The 22,475-nt window shown below is 39.3% G+C and overlaps 1 protein-coding gene across 1 annotated transcript in view; it reads right to left on the bottom strand.

Annotated features, from left to right (window-relative positions):
• cacna1c (calcium channel, voltage-dependent, L type, alpha 1C subunit) overlaps positions 1-22,475 on the bottom strand; it is a 309,696-nt gene that overhangs the window by 57,103 nt on the left and 230,118 nt on the right. The window contains exons 32-33 of the mRNA XM_055650124.1: positions 9,315-9,350; positions 5,008-5,145 (exon numbers count right to left, since the gene is read on the bottom strand). Coding sequence (XP_055506099.1) covers positions 5,008-5,145; positions 9,315-9,350 — 174 coding nt within the window. The remainder of the gene's footprint in view (positions 1-5,007; positions 5,146-9,314; positions 9,351-22,475) is intronic.

The following is a 22,475-nucleotide window of genomic DNA, read 5'->3' on the forward strand; positions in this document are numbered from 1 at the left end:
AAATAAGGAGGTTAATGCTTCATTCCAGATGAGGTCTCACAAGTGCCCAATATAACTAAAACACGACTTCATTATCTTTGTATTTCATTCTCCTGGCGATGTATGATCTCATTGTTAGCTTTCCAAATTACTTATAACTGCACGTGAGTTTTTATTGCGAATCCCATGCTAGGTAGGACAGCCCTCATAAAATGATATAAACATGGAATGGATTATGGATTAGAATAAATGTATCTATAAATTTATTCATGCAGCTAAAGTCTGAAGTTTAAAAGTCCTGCATCCTTCAAACTGCACATGTTAGCTTTGGCCGACAATACTTAAAAGGCATGATATCTTTTCATCAAATTCAATCATGCTTCAAAACTAACAAGATGCAGCAATTTTTCCATGATTCATAAACCTAATTTACTCAATCATCAAAGTCGAACAATCAACCTAATTTATGTTGATGAAAATATTGACCACTGACCTTAAAAATATCAGTACATAACAATATGCCTTAAGATAAAATCGCTTCACAACTGTTCCATTAACTTGAAGTACACTGCCTGCTTGGATTGTTTCAAATCTGTGGCCAAAAATTTCCTTTTTACAACATTGAAAGAAAGTGGGCATTGTGCAGTTGAAGGTAGACAAAATATGCTGGAGAAACTCGGAGGGTGCAGCAGTATCTATGGAGCGAAGGAAATAGGCAACTTTTCGGGCCTAAACCCTTCTTCAGACTGATGGGGGGTGGCGGGGAGAAGAAAGGAAAAAGGAGGAGGAGGAGGAGAGGAGGGATGGGAGGAGACAACCCGAGGGCTAGGGAAGGGGTGGAGACAGCAAGGGCTAACAAAATTGGGAGAATTCAATGTTCATGCCCGCAGGATGCAGGCTCCCCAAGCGGAATATGAGGTGCTGTTCCTCCAATTTCCGGTGTTGCTCACTCTGGCCATGGAGGAGATCCAGGACAGAGAGGTCAGACGGGGAATGGGAGGGGGAGTTGAAGTGCTGAGCCACCGAGAGGTCAGGTAAGTTCTTGCGGACCGAGCGGAGGTGTTCGGCGAAACGATCGCCCAGCCTCCGCTTAGTCTCACCAATGTAGATCAGCTGACATCTAGAGCAGCGGATGCAGTAGATGAGGTTGGAGGAGATACAGGTGAATCTCTGTCGCACCTGGAACGACTGCTTGGGTCCTTGAATGGAGTCGAGGGGGGAGGTAAAGGGACACGTGTTGCATCTCTTGCAGTTGCAACGGAAAGTGCCCGGGGAGGGGGTGGTACGGGAGGGAAGGGAAGAATTGACAAGGGAGTTACGGAGGGAGCGGTCTTTGCGGAAGGCAGACATAGGGGGAGATGGGAAGATGTGGCGAGTGGTGGGGTCACGTTGGAGGTGGCGGAAATGACGTTAGGTTTACTACGGAGAAGAGTAACTCTGTGCCCATTTCTGAATTTCATACTGCTGGATGATGTGGGAATTTCATTGAGCAAGATTGTAATATGGTTGACCCAAGGGCCTTACATACTGAAGATACAGGATGGGAAATGAGGCCAACACAATAAAGGCAAGTTAAAGGTCATGTTAGGAGAGGCAATAATAAGGTTAGGGAAGCAAGGCCTAGTCAGCAGGAGCAAAGTTAAAATAGGATGTTTGTAAATCTGGCTGAGGGCAATAAAACTCATCATGGGATAAGAGTGGAGACAAAAATGCTGGAGAAACTCAGCGGGTGAGGAGCGAAGAAGGGTCCCGACCCGAAACGTTGCCACTGTGAGGACTCTCCCGACGCCGGGGCAACTCCACCCGGCCAGAACGGCCAGGAACATCGGGCCTCCGTAGAGGCAATAGCGGTGGCCTCAAATAGGCCTGACTTCTGGGAGAACTGGGGTTGGGGACTGGACTTTGTGCCTTCCCCCACAGTGGTAACCATTGTGGGGGGATGATTTTTCTGTGTGTAGTTACTATGTTAGTCTGTGTCCAAGATGGCTGTCGGAAGAGAGAGTGGCGCGCTTTAGCTGCCGCTGCTCTCTCTTCACATTGTGTTTTTTATTTTTTTTTTATTTTGTGTCTTTGGAGCGATTTCTATCTTTAATTTGTGTATTGATGATGTCCTTATTATTTATTTTTCTCCGACTATATGTTTTTTTCTCTTCTGTTAATCTTTGTAAGGTGACCTTGAGATTTGAAAGGCGCCCGAAAATAAAATTTTTATTATTATTATTATTATTTCCTTCGCTCCATAGATGCTGCATCACCCGCTGAGTTTCTCCAGCATTTTTGTCTACCAACGATTTTCCGGCATCTGCAGTTCCTTCTTTAACATGTGATAAGAGGGAGTCATTTTGCGACACGTATTTATAGAGCAAACAAGTGGAAGAATGTCTTTTTAACCACAGGAAGAAAAGTCCCAGCTGTTGATCAGCCAGAGGTAACTTCAGCAGGGGTGACACAAGAATCAAATGTTACGAAGAAAAATTAGTCATTAGTGAATTATGGCAAAAAAATGGGAAATCCACTTGTAATCATTGCAACACGAATGGTATACAGTGCAGTAAGAGTTTTGAGTCAGTGAAGTACTTTGAACCCTCTTAGACTGAATCCCAGTGAATACTGCCCAGGCCTGAATAAGCCGACTTGTTTGAGAAACAGTGCAAAATGGGATTTATTTTGTGCTGTACCAAACTGAGCCATAATTAAGTGGGCGAGTGTGCCCCAGGTGAAAGCCAGATTCACGGTGTAAGTAAAACACACAAATCCCCCCCAGTATGAAATTTGAAGCCTGATTTTACAGGGGATTGTAGCGGCACCTAGTGGTGGTTTGGGGAGGTCAGAACCCTCGTCATCGGTCGGCTCGGTCACGTGACCGCGGGGGTTCGTTTTGCGGGTCTTTTAGCTTAGCCGTCAGCGCTCCTGCCAGCGACAGGAGCTATTTTTGTGTTGGCTAGTTAGGCACGCGTGTTATAGAGTTTTGTTACCGTTTGTTATCGATAATAAAAACTACACAACTCAACCTGCCCGTCTCGCTATAGGACCCATCGACTCCTTTAAGTCAAGACTAAAAACTTATCTATACTCTCAAGCCTTTCCTGACGTCCACTGAGCGAGGGCTATATGTATATATGTAGTTTGTTTGTTTATACTATTCTTATAACAAATGTAAAGCACTTTGGCCAACGAGAGTTGTTTTTTAAATGTGCTACATAAATAAATGTGACTTGTGACTTATGATGACTTGATTCAATAACAGCAGAAATATATTCTGGCATAAATCTTCCCCATAAATGGCATAATTCTGAACGTCAATGATCTGAAAACAACCATTCTCACTGACAGAATAAGTTGCAGCCACGAATACTGTTTCCACTAAAAGCGTGTAATTAAAAAAGCTAACACTCAGACCCTATTCTTTGTCAGGTTGTTTCACATCACTTGTGGTCTTGCAGTTTTACATTCCGCACTGCCCTTATTTACCACTGAACCTTCCTTGCATTTTCCATGACTTTTTAAATCTCCAAACTGCAATCTACATCTGAACCTTGTATTTCTGGATGGCTGGAAAAGTAAAAGCTTACAAAAAGTAAGGTCACAAAATATACTGGAAGTGCCAACTATCACCATGAACCATTACGGTTTCTATGGCTGCCTGTGATCCCTCTTGTATACTTGGTTCATCTCCATGTTTTATGGAGAGCTTTGCCCATGCAAGACGCGTCTGAAAAGCAATGTTCACGCAGGCAAGGAGATTAGAGACCTCACCAAACTTCCCATTTATCCTCGCCTTCCCGGACTGGAGCTCACGATCAGAGTCAATTTCAGCTTCCTAATGTCTGGATCAGTCTAGGTTGTTGACATTGATCTATGCCTTATCTCACAGTCTGCTACTCACTTCTGCATTAGATCACCCAACTTCACCAGGTGAAAAGACCATTTACTCTCTATCCAACCCACATGGGCAGGTGAAGAGCAGAGAAGGATTGGCTCAAATTGGGAACTTTCTTAATGTGTTGCCATTCCTAGTCCATTGCACAATCCCACAAGAACTGAAAGAAAGGTCATGAATTATAACATTTACAAACAGACACAATATTGTAATAGAAGTTCTAGGCTTTAACTCATAGTCAGTAGCGGACTGGGCCTAAAAATATTGGTTGCCAGGAGACAAAGGGGGCCCACTTCATCAGGGGCCCACTTGCCATCGGGCAAGCTGACACCCTGGCCAGCCCGCCACTGCTCATAGTTCTTTAAAAAAAATAATATGTCATCAAGGATATTTTCGAATCAAGGTTTCTTCTTGGTTTCTTGCTCCTCCAAAATATTCCAAATGGAATTTCAACTGGAGGTGGTGGAGGGAGAGCTTAAGCCAGAAAGGGTTTTTGGGAAGAAAGAGCTACCTTGAATTTAGTTGCATCTGGTTGGGTAACTATGGTAGGGTGGAGATTATTCCATGCTTTAATTGTGCGGGGGAAGAACGAATTGCTGTACTCATCTGTCTTGGTGGCTGGAATCACAAATTGGATCGAATGACCTCGTCTGCTCCTAATTGGCTTGGGTTTGGTGTAGGTCTTGTAATCTATGTCGAGCTGACCATTTAACATTTTGTAAACACAGGTCAAACGGTGAGCTTCACGTCTGTCTTGGAGAGGGTTCCACCCCAGAGAATTTAGAAGTTTGGTAACACTCGCTTCTCTCAAGGTACAAATTCTCCAAACAAAGAACATTAAACTAGTGCTACAGCTCTGCAGAACTGATCTTTTTAAACCATGATTTATGATGTTCTTGAAATAAATGGGTCTCGTTGTTTAAAATGTGATCATGAGTGTTGCAGCGATCCCGTTAGGACAGACCTTATTTAGACTGTGTCTACAGAAGATAAGCCCATCGACAAGCACAGTCTCTTACAAGCATACCATAAAGAGGCCACTAAAGTAAACTAACCACTTTCTGTTGCCGTTAGATACTAAAAAGGGAAACTGATTTGACTCTGCTGAAGCAAAACAAAAAGTCACAATTGATTATAAGTTTTCTCACCTGAAATGATTTGATAAAAGTCCAGAGCAGTGTCCGAATTCCCTCACCCCGGCTTAGAAGTTTCACCAAGCGCATCACCCGAAACAGACGGAAGAAGGTGATTGAGATCCTTGAGTTCTCATCTGAATTCTGGATAACCTCACAAAAAGTAAAAAGTCACAAAATATATTGGAAGTGCCAACTATTGACAATATTTTAACAGGAGTTTAGACCTTATAGCCTTCTGGTCATTTTTTAACACAAGATTTGCCTTTATTAAGAATCTAATACAAAAAAAAAGAATGTTATAGTTGATAAATGACATTGTTAACCCATTCACCACCATACGTATCCCCTGGCATCATCCAGATTCCGTAGCATTAGGTTCAGAACCTGTACAGAATGGATGCAGATAACAGCAAGTGTGTTCAGAAAAATAGTATTTAACACATCGGTTAAGCACTAAAATACACATGTATAATCCACCTTTGTCCAGCATTATCCCATAAAATGTATCATGAAATCACTGAAACCTCCAACACAGAAGACCAATTAATAAATTGTGACAGTGTGAATTATTTGAAAGACCAGTTATGCTTAAGGGCCTGTCCAACTGTACGAGGTAATTCAAGAGTCTCCCCCGATTCGAGCTCCTGTAATGTACGTAGCGGCTCGTACGAGTAAAAAGCAACAGTTGTTTTCATCACGAGTATTTTTTTTACTCTTCGACATTTTTCACAGTGTTGAAAAAAAATGTCACGAGTTTACCGGATTTCCGGAGCACCTACCGTTACTCGTACAAGCCGCTACGCGACATCCACGAGCTCCTACATACCCGCTACGTACATTACACGAGCTCGAATCAGGGGAGAATTCTTGAATTACCTCGTACAGTGGGACAGTCCTCTTAGTCCTCAATCCTGCATTTGTCCAAACTCCACAATGTTTATCATTTTCCATCATTAAAATATATGGCGTAACATAAAACTCCATCTGTCACATTTTCCCTCAATCTGTCATCTTATAAATATCTCTTCCAGTTTCTGTTCACCTATTTTAGAGCTATCTGGATGTTATTTACATCTTCCTGAGTTGTATCCTGAGTTGCTGTACAACAAGAAGTAACTAATTGGGCCAAATCTATAATCTACAGAGTTTAGCAAGACGAGATATTTCCCCCTACTAATCAACAAGATTATTGAAGCTGAATTGATGTTTTCACTGACTGGTGAGTCTGGAACCAGACTGTGTCATGCCAGCACGATGGAGTCACTAATTAGGATTGGCACCGGGAGAAATGTCTTCATTCTGATGGCTGTGGAGCTTTATAATATTCGAAACGATTTTTGCTCGGCCCTTAAGTAAAGGCTGACACTAAGAGTTGTTGGTATTGTAATTGTGGCTAAAGGGATCAGGAGGTATGGAGAGAGGCAGGTTCAGGATACTGAGTTGGATGATCAGCCATGATCATATTGAATGGCGGTACAGGCTCGAAGGGCCGAATGGCCTACTCCTGCACCTATTTTCTATGTTTCTATGTAAGGGAATCTAGGGAAACTGGAAAGGAAAGTGGCGATGTGGGCAAAGGACAGCTATATTCTTACTTAGACTGGAAGAACATTGAGGAATTGTGTGGGTTACTCTTGCTATTTGTTCATGTGAATATGTGCAGATCATTACATTGTGAGCTCAAGTAATCACAAAACACTGCTGCACAGTCCTATTGACATGACCACGCTGGGAAATGTTGCTTTGTTCCCTCTCCAATTTTGTTAGAGGTCTTTTCTGACCACAAATCGTGTCCTTCTCAAATCCTCCATTCTATAACAGAAGTCTGTAAACTGACATTTTTATGGTGTTCGTGAACATACGTGTCACGATCAATTCATTCTCCAGTCTAAGCAAAGGCACATTGACCATAAAGCAATGTAGGTCTACAAATGCTTTTTGTCAGCATATTTCTATCACACAAGATTGAAGGAGGCTTACACAATGGATTGGGCGCTACAGTGGATTGGGTGCCTTTCCTCCACAAGTTCCATCAATGAGGAATGTGTAAAGGACACACGAGCAGGTTATGAATTATGTAAGAGCTTCAAGAGGATTTGAAAACTATAAATGTATCACCACTAAACAAGAAAAGTGTGTGTGTTTTTTTTTTGGAGTGGTGGGGAGGGGATGTCAGGGTAAAACAGAAAGCAGCAATCTTTACATCCTGCTAGCCTCACATCTGTCACTGGAAAATACTAGAATACATTTTTAAGGAGATAATGGCAGAACATTTGGAAAAGCGTAAAACAATAAGCAGCGTTATTTGGGGGATGTGACGAACATGGTGAATATACCTGAACCAGCAGATATGGTACGTTTGAATTTCCAGAAGGTGCTACACAAGTCACTGCAGAAAGTACTTGTGGAGGAGTCATCAAACACATTCAACATGGAGATGGGAAGACATTTAAACTGCAGGGCGGTCAAGTTTATGAAGGGCGCATGGGAAAGTGATGTTGAGGCCCAAGATTGGATACCCCTTCATTTTACATTGACAGGCTGAGTTTAAGGGGTGAGAAACACAAAAAATCTTCAGAAAATGGAAAACTGAATCAAAAACAGAAACCTCTAGAAATATACTAATGACACTAAGTGTTTCCATGATCTTCTGATTCTATTTTAGGCTTCAAGCATGAACTGGCCTACTCCTGCTCCCTGTTTCTGAAGAAAATTGTGTACTTTGTAATCTTTGGGTTAAGTCCATGATTTTCTTTAGTAACTAATTTTTCAGACCAGTAATGCAAATCATTGCTACATTTGGCTCAAGTGCTTTGAATTATCCCATTACATACAGTCATATTCCTTGAAAAAAAAAACCTCTTACGAACTTCATCAAATACAATTTTCCATTTTTAAATTTAACATCATGATATAAAATGTTTTTGAAATTTTGAGGAAAAGTAAAGTTATCAGTTTCTGCCGGAAATTCGAATATATTATCGGAGTTATTTGTTTAGGTCGATAAAAATGCTGGAGAAACTCAGCAGGTGAGTTTCAGCATCTGCAGTTCTTTCTTAAATATTTGTTTAGTTCTCTCTTTTTGTTACTTAAAAATTATTTATTTGCAACATATCTTTGTGTTTTGTTTCATATTGTAACAGATCTGAAAGAATTCCCCAAAGGGAATCAGTGCTACTTTAAAATGGAGAGTTTGACACTGGAAGCTATTTCTCCTTCAATAATTAATTACTGCTGGTCTTGAGCTGAGTGATACAAGTGAGAAGGAATGTGTAGGAACAAACCTCTCGATGACGGTTTAAATGATAGATAGAAACTAAATGCTGGAGTAACTCAGCAGGACAGGCACCCGGCAACATCACCCATTCCTTCTCTCCAGAGGTGCTGCCTGCCCTGCTGGGTTACTCCCGCAGTTTGTGTCTATCTTAGATAAAAGTAAGAATTTTGTTTCATAACTAAGATTGGTGTGCATTGACTGTTCAAGGTCATTGACTTTTATGTGTGTATTTAATATATTTTCCCACTGTAATTATTTGTTAATTCTAAAAGTAACATGGGCGGATTCAAGAATGGACTTTGGGATGTTCCGCCCTCAAATTTATCCTGACTGGAAGTGGACTTGCATGCTTAAAACCAAGAACCTGTCTGTGAACCCAAGGAACTGCATCAGAAGACTATGTCCTTGTCACATAATGTAGCATGATGGATGCACCTTTGTATACCTTAGCAATGTTTAACAGAGAGGAAATAATATTCAGAAAGAAAAAAAAACCTAACATTTCAGATGGCTTTTCACACAACATTTTCTCTCGTACTACGTGAAGCCATAAGCAGACTTAATATTATGTCGACGAATAGTGTAGTGTATCGTGAGACCAGGGAACAATGGAAGTTATGCTCTTTACAGTCCATTGCACAATCCCACAAGAACTGAAAGAAAGGTCATGAATTATAACATTTACAAACAGACACAATATTGTAACAAAGACTGAAAAATCATGAACACGGGCAAAGAAAATAAGTTTAAAGGGCCTGTCCCACTTAGGCGATTTTTTGGGCGACTACAGGCGACTGCCGCAAAATTTTCAACATGTTGAAAATGTTTCGGCGACAGCTTTTGCTGTCGTAGGTTGAATTAGGTGTTGCAGGTTGTCGCCAGGTGTCGTAGGTGAATTCCATTAAAACTAGTCCCTGGCAGCCGCCTAAAGAGTCGCCTAAGTGGGACAGGCCCTTAAAACTCAGTTTCAAAAGACAATGCACAAAGCAAACAAAAGGCATGCATTATTCGACTGAGGAGACCTCCAATACATTTTTCTTACCATGGGGATGGAAGTGGATGGGTTATTTTCAGCTGGCTTTAAAGAAAGGCAGATAGAGATGAGCTGTAATAAAACTGGCAGAAACAACATTCCTGCTACATTCCTTCACATGTGAGTACTCGAGCAAAGTCGTCCCAACATGGAAGGGCAGTTCACACCTGTTTATTTCCACCCCCCCCGTGTAACATAGTATTAATAGCTTTTATACATCCATAAATGAGCTTGAGATATTCCACATCTTCCGGTTCTTGTTTTTTTTTTTTACCTTCCACTATTTGATATATTTACTTAAAATAACTTCATTATACAGGTAATAGATTATTCTGGAAAAGACCGCCCTGAAAATCAGATCTTTAAAATTTATTACAGATGAATGGTAAAAGAGAGGATAACTTCGATTTTTAAGTTATTTTATCACTAATTCAGTGCTACCATGTTTTCTCGTCTTTCACTTTGTGAAGGGCTTCTGGGACATAATTCTGCAGGTATCATAAACATATTTCCTGCTGCACTGTAGCATTTCACTTGCAACGGTCGAGAAAGATTTTCACAGCTGTTTTTTCCAGAAATTATTTTCAAATCGCCTCTATCTTTCACTTAAATTGGTAACTAGACTGTTTGGGAACAGTGACATCCATCAGTGACCCAGTGTTGGTAATATCTGGTGTCCATGTGCATGTTTTTCCACCACATGTATATGGAACGTGATTAGAAGCAGGAACCCTGGCTGATCCTTTGCTCATTAGTCCATGATGACATTAATGGCCAAGCCATTACCTCCATTCCTGAGGCAGTCAGTCAACATCACAGATCATATCTCTAGCTACTAATACAACTGATGCAGAACTATAATCATTTTCTAGCCATGTCACTCTGGCTAAATGATAACATTATACTTTAAATTATACTTTCAATGATGTATTATTCGCCTTATTGCTTTAAACAAGGTGAAAAACTATTAAACATTTTTAACAGTCTACAACAATCTTTATCTACAAAAAACAATAAAATAAAGGGCCTGTCCCACTTTCACCACCTAATTCAGGACCTCTGCCGAGTTTGCCCTTGACTCATACTCGCAGCATGGTCGTGATGCTAGTCATAGGTTCTCAAGTAGGCATCAAGTAGGTCGGGGCGTTTTTCTAGCCTGATGAAAAATTTCCACGAGTAAAAAAGGTTGTGAATTAGGTCATGAAAGTGGGACAGGCCCTTAATACTTTTTCATTCGAGCATGTAAATGCTGCAATTCCATCTGCTGAACAGTTATATCTCAAATTGTTTATTCTCATGTACATCAACAAAGACTTGAAGTAAGATACAACTTGGCTATATTTTTAATTTTTAAATCAAAGTATTGATATAATTTTAAAAGATGATTATCATGATGGGAAAGTATTCTCCTATTCAGTATGAATAATTTAACTCCTCTTATAGGGCCCCTTTCTCATTTACTTTCTTTTCATATATGAGTGGGAAACTATGTATCTTGAGTAGAACTATCATGTTAAAATTATGATTTCTGCCCACTCTATTTTGTTAATGGAATATTCTCTTCCGGCTTTCCTCATTCTATAATCATCATATTGGCTTGACTTCCTTTATAATTGTCTTTCCATTTGTTAACTTAAAATTTGCACAAACCACTGCTTTTGCTACACACCTTCTCATTTACTGGGATCTGCTTGGAATAAAACTTTCAATTTTCCATTTAAAAGTTTGGCATTTCAATCTGTAATTCTACTTGGTCTAAAGTATAAGAAATTTAAAAAAAAAAAGGTTTCTCTAATCCTTCCACCAATTATCTTTAAATCTATGTTACCTGGTTGTCCTACTCTCTGCCAAGGGCAATAGGTCCTTCATATTCATTCTGCCTAGGACGTTTGTACCGTTTTACACTTCAAATAAAGCTCCCCTCATATTTCGTTACTCCACAGTAAACAATCACTGCATGGTCTGCCTCTCTGCCAGTCCTGACCTCAACCTCCACCACATCCTTATTACATGCTCTCCTCAGCGTAGTGTACACAGTGCTTTGCATGTGGGATAATTCGTATTTTACATAGTTATAGTGTCCCCTCCCTGCTCTTCAGCCAATCAAGGCAAATATCCTGTATGCCTGCTTAATCACTGTATCAACGTGAGACCAGTTACCTATAGGGATCATTCCACTCCAAGATCCCTTCTAAGGCTTATCTAAACCTTTGAGTATCCTCTAGCTTCATAACTGTGATGTGAGCTTGCTCCATCACCATCGACTCACTCTTCTCTGGTCCGGATTCCATTTGTCAGCTTTCTGCCAACCTAACTGTCCATTTAGCCTTGAACTTACTTCAGTTATTGGCGCCTATCATGAAAAACAAGGGAGATACTGCTGATCCCAATGAAAGCTGCTGCTTACAGCCTTCAATACCATACCGTTTATTGTCATTTGAACCTCAAATGAAGTTCAAATGAAATTTGGTTTCTGCAGTCATACAACAAGAAAAGAACCAAGCCACAACACAATTTACACAAACATCCATCACAGTGAATCTCCTCCTCACTGTGATGGAACGCAACATCTTGTCTCTCCCCATTCTTTTCCCGATGTCACTCCCCATTCTTCTCCCTTCTGGCCATTAGAACTCCATCAGTCTGCTTTCACCCACTTAGTCAGTTTTGAATCCAACTGGTCACTTTCCCTTGTATACTCGTGGCTTTTAATCTGTTTGTCAAACATACTGCCCTGACTGATTATCCTTTTTGCCTGCTCAAATATTTAACCAAGTTATTCAGATATGATCTTTCTTTAACAAATCCATGCTGAATGTCCTTGATTCTCTGAGCGCTTATTTTTGTCATTCATTGGAGATTTTTACTACAACGTATTCACCACTCTTCTGAAGATTACTGGTCAATGGTTACCAATTTTAAACAAAGGTCCCACGATTCAAATCTTATGACAGCATGCCTGCAACCTATGAACCTTGATTTTCAACTGACTGTCTTCCTTTCTCAAAGTTTCCGTAGGTGCATCTTTAATAGGAAACTATTTGATACATATTCAAATCAAAGATCCTACAGCGAGCAAGATAGATCACTCGACGAAAAAGACGTAGTACGGTCATAGGCAGATTCATGGGTCATTTTCGTCCCCATTTCCGTAACCGGCTTCCGTCTCCGCACCAAAGATCCCGTAGCGGAGCAAAGATACTAGTGCGGAGACGGAAGCCGGTTACGGAAACATCCTGGTAAAAATAAAAGTTATTTGGGAAAAATCTCTCCTCATTTTTCAGAATTATAATTTATTAACACAAACTGTTCCCCCGCAACGTTGATTACACTGCGGGTCGGGTCGGGTCGGGTCCGGTTACTGAAATGGATGAAAAACGGCCCACGTTCCGCTCCGTTGCGTACTACACGTCAGCCCATTGCAGTTAGCAGGGGTGGTCTATCTTGCTCCGCTATAGGATCTTGAATACAAATAACAGTAATGGACTTTTGCATAGAATGAATTAACTCACCCAATCAAATGTCAGATAATTAAAGCAACCAAAATGTTTTAACTTTACTTTTTCATTATTATGTACACATTTCATGTTCAATTTTCTTTGCATTATTAAGGTACTCTATAATAAATGCTCATTTGATCACATCTGACTTTAACTAGTAAGTGACTATGATTCAATGCACTAAAATATGTGCCATATTTAAGTTCAAATGGGCCCCCAATTAGATTGCAAAAAACGACTGTACGTACAACGGAATTAAAGTTGGTGATTGGGGACATTTCCATCTTACTGTCATCATTTTACTCAGATTTGGAGCTGCTTAATTGTGAGCTGTTGGGAACCAAGATGTATTGTCGAAATGTAACTCAACAGATATGTTCATTGATTTTTTTAAGACAGTCCAATTATGCTTATTTTCTGAATCTGAGAGCTCCAGCTTATTGCAGGATGGCTTCAAATAGCATGGAAGGTTGACCAATGTCATTTTGTACATGTCTTATGTTGCAAAAGCATTGGACATGGTAATGTTAATCTCAAACAGAATGCCATTTTCCAATTATGGTAATTTCACCTGGAAATTATCGTTTTTCTTACTCTGGTTTACACATTATTACTGCACAGCACTAGAAAAACAGTACTTTCTGACACAGTTGCCTAAAAATCAGATTTACTCTCTTCTTTTCAAATTTTCCAATCCCTCCATATTCTGATTTTTTTCGTTACTTGCTCAACTTCTTTCAATATTTTTTTTCCCCTTTTTTATTAATTGTACACCAAAAATTGGCTTTCATTCCAATATCTGATAGTTTTTTGCCTTTTCAAATTTTTACGTTACATTCCTTCATTGTAAGCCTAGTTTATGAGTGTGGAAGGATTCTGTGTCCCAGTTCTGTTGGTTTTCAGGATAGCTTAATCTTTTTTCCAAAAATGGTCTACATTGCCTGAATATTTCTCTTTCACTGGCCAGACAAAAAAAAATCTGTAGGAGTCTCTAGTGGAACTGTGTTCCATTTGGCAAGAATCCAATCTTGAATAAAGAATGTAGTCCAACAACGAAAATCACCAAAGACTCTGAGTGCAAGTTTGTCTCATGCCCTAACATCAGCCACCTTATAAGGACAGTAATACAAATGTAGTAACCTGCACAGCCATAGGAGGAGCCACCTTTGCTCAAGTCAGCCTGGAGTTTTACATAGGTCAATGCCATATCAGTTGTGAAATGCATCCACAAATGACCCATCTGGGGAGGTGAAGTGTGTGAAAGTCTTGCCTTACATAAAGTTACACATCTGCCAAGGATATCAGGCAAGGAACTGATAAAGAAAGGAAATATGAGAGTAAACTAAAAAATAAATACTGTAGGACATTTTGCACGATGTGTAAAACAAACAGTAAAGGGACAACAGTGGAGTTGTTGCAGGAAGAGGTGGTGAAAACACATAGAGCTCACACGAAATTCTGTAGAACCAAATATAGAAACATAGAAACTAGGTGCAGGAATAGGCCATTCGAGCCTGCACCGCCATTCAATATGATCATGGCTGATCATCCAACTCAGTATCCTGTACCTGCCTTCTCTCCATACCCCCTGATCCCTTTAGCCACAAGGGCCACATCTAACTCCCTCTTAAATATAGCCAATGAACTGTAGCCTCAACTACCTTCTGTGGCAGAGAATTGCAGAGATTCACCACTCTCTTTGTGAAAAATATTTTTCTCATCTCGGTCCTAAAAGATTTCCCCCTTATCCTTAAACTGTGACCCCATGTTCTGGACTTCCCCAACATCGGGAACAATCTTCCTGCATCCAGCCTGTCCAACCCCTTAAGAATTTTGTAAGTTTCTGTAAGATCCCCCCTCAATCTTCTAAATTCTAGCGAATTCTATAAATGAAGAAGTTAAAGAATCAAGTCTCAGTAAATAAAATACTGGAGATGGGTTTGTGAAGCTAAAAGGTGATAAATCCCAAGGGCCTGATGATTGATTAATATCCCAGAGTTTCAAAAGGGATGAATATAAAATGTTGGATATTAGAGATAGTTGTTTTTTCATCTTGCCAAATTCTATACATTTGTAAATGCTTTGAACAGATTGGAAGGGGGTGACTGTAACCCCACAATTTAAGAAATATTAAAAGAAAACAGGAAACTATTGACCTGATGGCCTGAAGGTAGACAACAATGCTGGAGAAACTCAGCGGGTGAGAAACCTGGGTCTCCGGCGCTGTGAAACAGCGGCTGTACCAACTGCGCCACTGTGCTGTTCTATTATGTTGGCGCATGCCAAAATTGCCTTCCCCATGTAAATAATGCCAGATTGCAACTCTCAAAGAAATTCTGTTTTCAATAGTTTCCTGATTGAAAATTGATTTGGAGTGATGATTTTGACGACTGTATAGGGCATGTATAATGCCCTCTACTGTGTTAGAAACCAATTCAAACTATTAATGCAACTCAATGTCTATGTTTGTTCGAAAAGAAAAATCACCTTTTAAGAATTAAAAAAACATTATTTGCAGTCTAACTGCAGTAGTCTGGATGAATGAATTGGTTGGCCAATGAGATTATTTCATAATTATGACACTTCCTTGACTACAAAGCTAACAGCAACCAAAAGCACCATCTTGCATGACATCATTTTCTCCTGAATTGTCAAGTCCTGCAATCTGCAATACTAAAATAATGAAACCTGCTCATCCATAGCAAATCCTTGAACTTTATTTCAGCCTAATATTACCCATTATTGTCAATCCATGATTTTTTAACATCAATTACCCTCTGTACGTTTCCCAGACAGTACATAGCTTTATTTTGTGCTATTTATTTGAGGACAGGAAGGAAGATGTTTTTTTTATTTAATGACATCTGGATCACAGTTTTTGTTGGCAAATTAAAAATAATAAAGTGATGCCACTTCATAAATCCTATAGGAACATAAAACAACCAGACTGGAACAGCCACCCAAAGCAAACTGACAGAGAGGAAGACACAGGTCATGGGAACAAGGTTAAACTAACAAACCACCAGTAATGATGCAGACACATATGTACTCATGGCAAAACTACTTCCCAGCAATAATTTGTGGCGCACTACTTTATAAGGAGCAGTGGTGATCGTTTTGTTTTGCTCTTAGCATTCCAAGGATATGTCAGTATGATTGTGGAAATGGATGAATGAAAATTCATAGAAAAATTATTTATCTCATAAGGAAAAACTGAATGGACATTTCCTCAAAATGATTCAAGGAATCATTAACCTCCAAGCCTGTCATCCAACTCTCTATGTCTTACGTGGCTGCTGCGTTTGACTTTTGCAATTGAATAGTTGCCATGGTAACACAATATTCTTCAATTCACAGTGCACATTCCGGCCATTTTATCACTCATTAGGAAAGTCATCTGACATTTGATGGTTAGGTCTGTTGCAATTGATGATGGCATGGTACAAGTGCAGATTAAAAACTATATTGGTACTGCATTTGTCATTTGTTGATTGCACAGATTATATTGCAAATTCAATATGAAATTCTTAAATCATGTTTTGTTCTATAATCAGATTATAGGATTTACAAGCACCAGTGATTGCTTGAATTCTTCAGAGGGATGCTTTTTAGGAATTCATTAATGAGAACACGTGAGCATGCGTGAATGAAGAAAAATCGATAATGGGTCAAAATTCAAATCAAATATTGTCACCTAACTGAAGCTCGTCGATTCAATAAAAGGGAAAACAAAATAATAATCATATCTGCACACATTATTCTTCCTGAAAATCTATTTGTTACTTTTTTTTTACAAATTAAGCAATTCTTTCTCAATTAGAAGAGACATGAGATAGAATTGCTTAATTTTGTAAAAATATATTTATTTGTTTAAATTGATCTCCACAGTCAAAATTAAATGTCCTTGGAATGCTGACATTCCAATCACTGTTACAGTCTTGTATTCAAGTTCCACATTACCCTTCTATGTAATATTACATATACTTTTGTCAAGTTTCCCTGGTCTTCATGAAACATCAAGGTGGGGGCACTTTTTTCCAATCAACCATCAAAGCAAATCTCTTCTCCGTACTGTCTCAGTTTGGAATTCAATCTTGGTGACCAAACATATCAGATAAAATATGAAAGCTAGCTCAGCAGATGTAAAGAAGTTGGATTCAGATGGGCACATGCGTCTGAAGCAAGGGGTACATTGAGTTGATAGTCTAGGAGCAGAAAGGAGCATGAAGAAGATAATGAGATGGAAATCGATTGTGGGGGAGAGGGAGGAGAGGATCAGAATGTGAACTGTTGGAGGATAAGATGCTAAGAGTTCTGAAAGGAAGCCAGAGCATGGGTGGGTGGGTAGGAGTTAATGGGCATCAAGGGAATTTAAAAAATAATATGGACTGGGAAGGGAAATCTCAAATATGTTACATAGAAACATAGAAACATAGAAATTAGGTGCAGGAGTAGGCCATTCGGCCCTTCGAGCCTGCACCGCCATTTAATATGATCATGGCTGATCATCCAACTCAGTATCCCGTACCTGCCTTCTCTCCATACCCTCTGATCCCCTTGGCCACAAGGACCACATCTAACTCCCTCTTAAATATAGCCAATGAACTGGCCTCAACTACCCTCTGTGGCAGAGAGTTCCAGAGATTCACCACTCTCTGTGTGAAAAAAGTTCTCCTCATCTCGGTTCCCCCTTATCCTTAAGCTGTGACCCCTTGTCCTGGACTTCCCCAACATCGGGAACAATCTTCCTGCATCTAGCCTGTCCAACCCCTTAAGAATTTTGTAAGTTTCTATAAGATCCCCTCTCAATCTCCTAAATTCTAGAGAGTATAAACCAAGTCTATCCAGTCTTTCTTCATAAGACAGTCCTGACATCCCAGGAATCAGTCTGGGATGTCAGGATGTTGAGGAACAGGTTAGCTTGAATGGCTAGGGAAAAGCAAAGAATACTGTAGAGGCAGACAAAAGTACTGGAGAAACTCAGCGGGTGCAGCAGCATTTATGGAGCGAAGGAAATAGGCAACGTTTCGGGCCGAAACCCTTCTTCAGTCAGACCCGAAACGTTGCCTATTTCCTTTGCTCCATAGATGCTGCTGCACCCTTCGATTTTCCAGCATCTGCAGTTCCTTCTTAAACAGTACTGTAGAGGTGTTTACCCAATGGATCCAACCACTCTCTCGCCTCCCTTCAGCTGCTGGGTTTCTCAAACTCTGCAAAATCCAACCCACAGCTTTCAAATTAGAACGGCTGTTCAAAGTTGAGGTATTTAATCTCAATAATGTATATAAACTATGTTAGAACAAGGTGAGCCATTTAACCACACTAACCATTTATATGCAAGGTGGCTGGGTTATGGGCAATTCCATATTTTTGAAATTCTAAATTTTCTATGGGACAGTAATGAGTGTACCATGAACCAGATTTAAAAAACAAATTAGTATCTGTACAATTCTAAATGGCTTACCCCTTATTCTTAAACTGAGGGCCCTGGTTCTGGACTCCCCCAACATTGGGAATATGTTTCCTGCCTCCAAGCGTGTCCAAACCCTTAATAATCTTATATGTTTCAATAAGATCCCGTCTCATCCTTCTAACAGAAGTCCTCCCACAGATTCCTGCGGAATTCTGCTGGTCACACCTCCAGCCTGAATAATGCCCTTCCACCACAACCCTCTTTTGATATTTCTGTCTATTTACAAATAATGCCTATTTACTAAGATTTATACAATATTGCCTGTTTTGTTTTATTTGAAACAAGGGCTACATTGCCAGTTTAAAATCTGTTGAGAGGGCCAACGTTAATTTTATGGATATATTGATGAGCAAACAAATGCAAATGCCTGAATTCTGAAACAAAAACAGAAATGGCCACAGTACTAAGCAATTTGCCAATGCGAGTAAGAAATAGGGGTCAAGGAAAGGGCGTTCACGTCGCGGCCCTGTTTCCACCAATTTTTCCATCACCACGCACAAGAAGCACAAGACAGACACCACTGTGTGCAGATGCCGAGATGCGTGTTCAGCTCTGGCTGAACAACTTCTAATCTTGTGTGTGGACTTGGTAAGAAGAAGTAAGAGATAGACTTAACATTTCAGATCAATTACTTTACACGAGAATCATGATGAAAGGTTAGAAATCTGAAACACTAACTCTGTTTTTTCTGTTCACTGGTGCTGTCTTCTAAGTAGTTCAGCACTTTCAAAGTTTCATTTATGATTGCATCCATGCTTTGCAAAAACTTCCCAAAGTTTTAGAGACTTTGCTAAACTTTTTTAATACTTCTTTTATTTATGATCCAAAACCATGGTAACAAAACTCAAAGTTGAAATTAAGTTGAGAAATACATTTTAGAAAATAAATTTATTGTTTATGGTTAATGGGTGAAATCACACCTCTGCCCATCTCAAGGGCCTGTCCCACTGTACGAAGTATTTCAAGAGCTCTCCCGAATTAAAAAAAAAAATCAAACTCGTGGTAAGTACGTAGAATGTACGTAGCGGGTACGTCGGAGATCGTGGACGTCCCGTAGCGGCTCGTAATGCTAACGGCAGGTACTCGGAGAACGCGGTAACTCGTGAAGTTTTTTCAGCACACTGTGAAAAATGTCCACGAGAGCCCTGAGTACCTACGAATGGCTATTCCCGTAATTCTCCGAGTTGGAATCAGGGGAAACTCGGGAGAACTCTTGAATTACCTTCATACAGTGGGACAGGCCCTTGAAGCCAATAAACAATTTTGTCATGAAGGTCGCCATAAATTAGGTGCATGATTTCAAGGAAAAAAAAAGAAACAAACAAAATGAAGTAGGTAGTGTAGCAATACTCGAATGAGATGGCGAAGAGGATATGCTTGTTCCTTGTTATTATTAAATGATAGTTTACTCATGAAGTGAAGCGTGATTCTGCTCTTAAATATTGGATGGTATTTCGAAACTTCAACATTTCCCACATGTCTGTTAGGCAAAATATAGGGTGACTAAATGGTTACTAAAAATAAATACAGCATTTCTTCCTGATGATAAGGAAATCTCAATGCCCAATTTAAAATGAATCATTAAGACTAGAGGGAAAATGCGATTAGATTGGATATTTACCCATCTAACATGATTTTAAATTTGTTTCCACGGAGCACATACATGTATGAAATCTTAGTGAAAAATAAAATTGAAAATACTAAAACAAAATTATAAGTAAATTGTTCTTAATTCAAATCTACACAAAAAATCATTTTACCGATTTGATTAATTTAATTTAAAGTCTTTATAACCTCAGTGAATGGCAATGAACGTGTTAATATTAACATATACAAACATAGAAAGGAGCAGAGGAAGTAGTAATAAACAAACAAGGGAAGGTAGACAACAATGCTGGAGAAACTCAGTGGGTGAGGCAGCATCTATGGAGTGAAGGAATAGGTGACGTTTCGGGTCGAGACCCTTCTTCAGAGAATAAGGGATATTATCTTGCAAAGAATATTGCAGAAAAGAGTTCAATCTCTATAATCTTGTCAGTATTAGAATGTGGACACAATATCAAATTGAATGGAAACTGTTTTAATAAGAATTTGTTAAAATTGCCAAAAAATATTTTTCAGGAATAACAAGCAGGTAATAATCCTATTAGGGAATGCTGGTCCATATTTGGTATCAAACGCTTATTTCTTTATAACTGATCATTTGGAATAAAAGCCTTTACATCATATTCATAATTTAACATGATTTTAAAATGTTGAAATTGGCTATGAGTGTTACTGGGTACTATCGGATTAATTTGAGATACTCTACCAATGATCAGTCAGGGTGGGAGATTGCAACCTTCACGTGGTCCACCATGTTTCAACCAATGCAATCAACCTGGCGTGCACAATCAAATAAGATCAAATAGAACAAGTTGTCCTCCAACTTTAGGCTGTGCACGCCATACGCAAGAAGAAGAAGAATACTCAGTCAAATTGAATACCAATTTGATCACTCGATGGTCCCGAGGACACTTCTTCTGCAGCAATCGTTTAGAAATATTTTCTAACATCTACAAATGCATTGATCATTAATATATGATTTCATTGATTTTCAAAGACAACTATTTTACAACCATCAATAAAAAACGTAATTAATATAATTTTCATTGTAATATAATTGGTATAATTTGGTAAAAAATAAATGTATCCAATTATGAACTATTTTCTATTCCCTATTAGGATTGTCCTTTGAGATTGAAACTGTATTACATGCCAGCAGATTTTGGGCCCACATTCTTAATTGTACATTAATGCTTTTGTTATCATATCATTCATGCCAAGTTAAGACAGACAGAGCAAGCATTTCCTGTTTGGGTCCTTACAATTTAACATCATGCTAAACACATGGTCATCTTATTTACTTGACTAGGTAGACAAAACTTGATTTAGCACTAAGTGGCTTGACTTGAGAACAGTCAAAATAAAATATCTGTACATATGATTTACATTCATTGTGTACAGTAAGTGAATACCAGGTTTCCAGTTTGAATGTTATAGTTAAGCAGAGTTTAAAAAATGTACATTTCTCAATCAATAACCATAGAGCAAGCATCTAAACTATCCAAATGCTGTTAATAAACATACAAGTTACTGTAATCAAAGAAAACCACTTGTATAAATCAAGATTTTTCTGTATTCTTGTCTCTTATTCATTCCTTGCTGGTGAAAATACTCAAATGTAAACTGACAAAACTGTTTGCACTACATGCAGAATGTGGCAGCTAAAAGCAGAAGTCCATTGAAACGTATTGTATGGTTTAATGAAATTTGTGAATTATTCTGGAAGTTGGTGGGTGCCTCACTTCTTTAGTGAGTGGGATTCCGATTATATCTGCTGGTAGTCATTTCTTTCTGTGCTGTATTAATTAATTTAATGTTGAAACACAAAATAATTTTAATGCAAATATCGTACTGGTGCTTTAACAGAGGAGACAGAGTAGAAATAGTTGAAGCGTTGTTTAGAAATCATGATATAAGCCAACATATAGAGCATTTTGTGTTTGAATGCACAAAATGTTAATAGCCCTGTCCCACGGTACAAGTTCATTCCAAGAGCTCTCCCAAGTTTTAAAAAAATCAAACTCGTGGTAAGCACGGAGAATGAACGTAGCGGGTACGTCGGAGCTCGGGGACGTCTCTTAGCGCCAACAGTAGGTACTCGGGAAGACTCGCTAACAGCAGGTAAGCACGGGAAGTCTCGTGAAGATTTTTCAACATGTTGAAAAATGTCCACGAGAGCCCCGAGTATCGACGAGTGGCCATTACTGTAAACCTCCGAGTTCGAATCAGGGCAAACTCGGGAGAAATCTTGGAATGAACTCGTACCGTGGGACAGGGGTTTAAGGTAAAGACATAAACCATATTTATAACATTAAGATAGTTTATTATCTAACCCCTGATCAATGTTACTGCCGGAATACACACTATGGTACAACTGAGTGGACAATGATACTCTCCTGGTGGCATGGCAATGGCTACATTACTAGCCAGTTCTTCAAAGCAGATTACGTAATCCTCTGTTCCCCTACTGTTTCTGGCATAATTGTCACAAATATCTCTACACTTGTTTTTGTACGCTTCTAAAATTAAATGAAACATTAAAATGAGTTGCATTCAGATATTTAGATGGAAGGACATGCTTAAATGCAACGA

The sequence above is a fragment of the Leucoraja erinacea genome, chromosome 19 (assembly GCF_028641065.1).
Source record: "Leucoraja erinacea ecotype New England chromosome 19, Leri_hhj_1, whole genome shotgun sequence".
NCBI classification, from domain to species: domain Eukaryota; kingdom Metazoa; phylum Chordata; class Chondrichthyes; order Rajiformes; family Rajidae; genus Leucoraja; species Leucoraja erinaceus.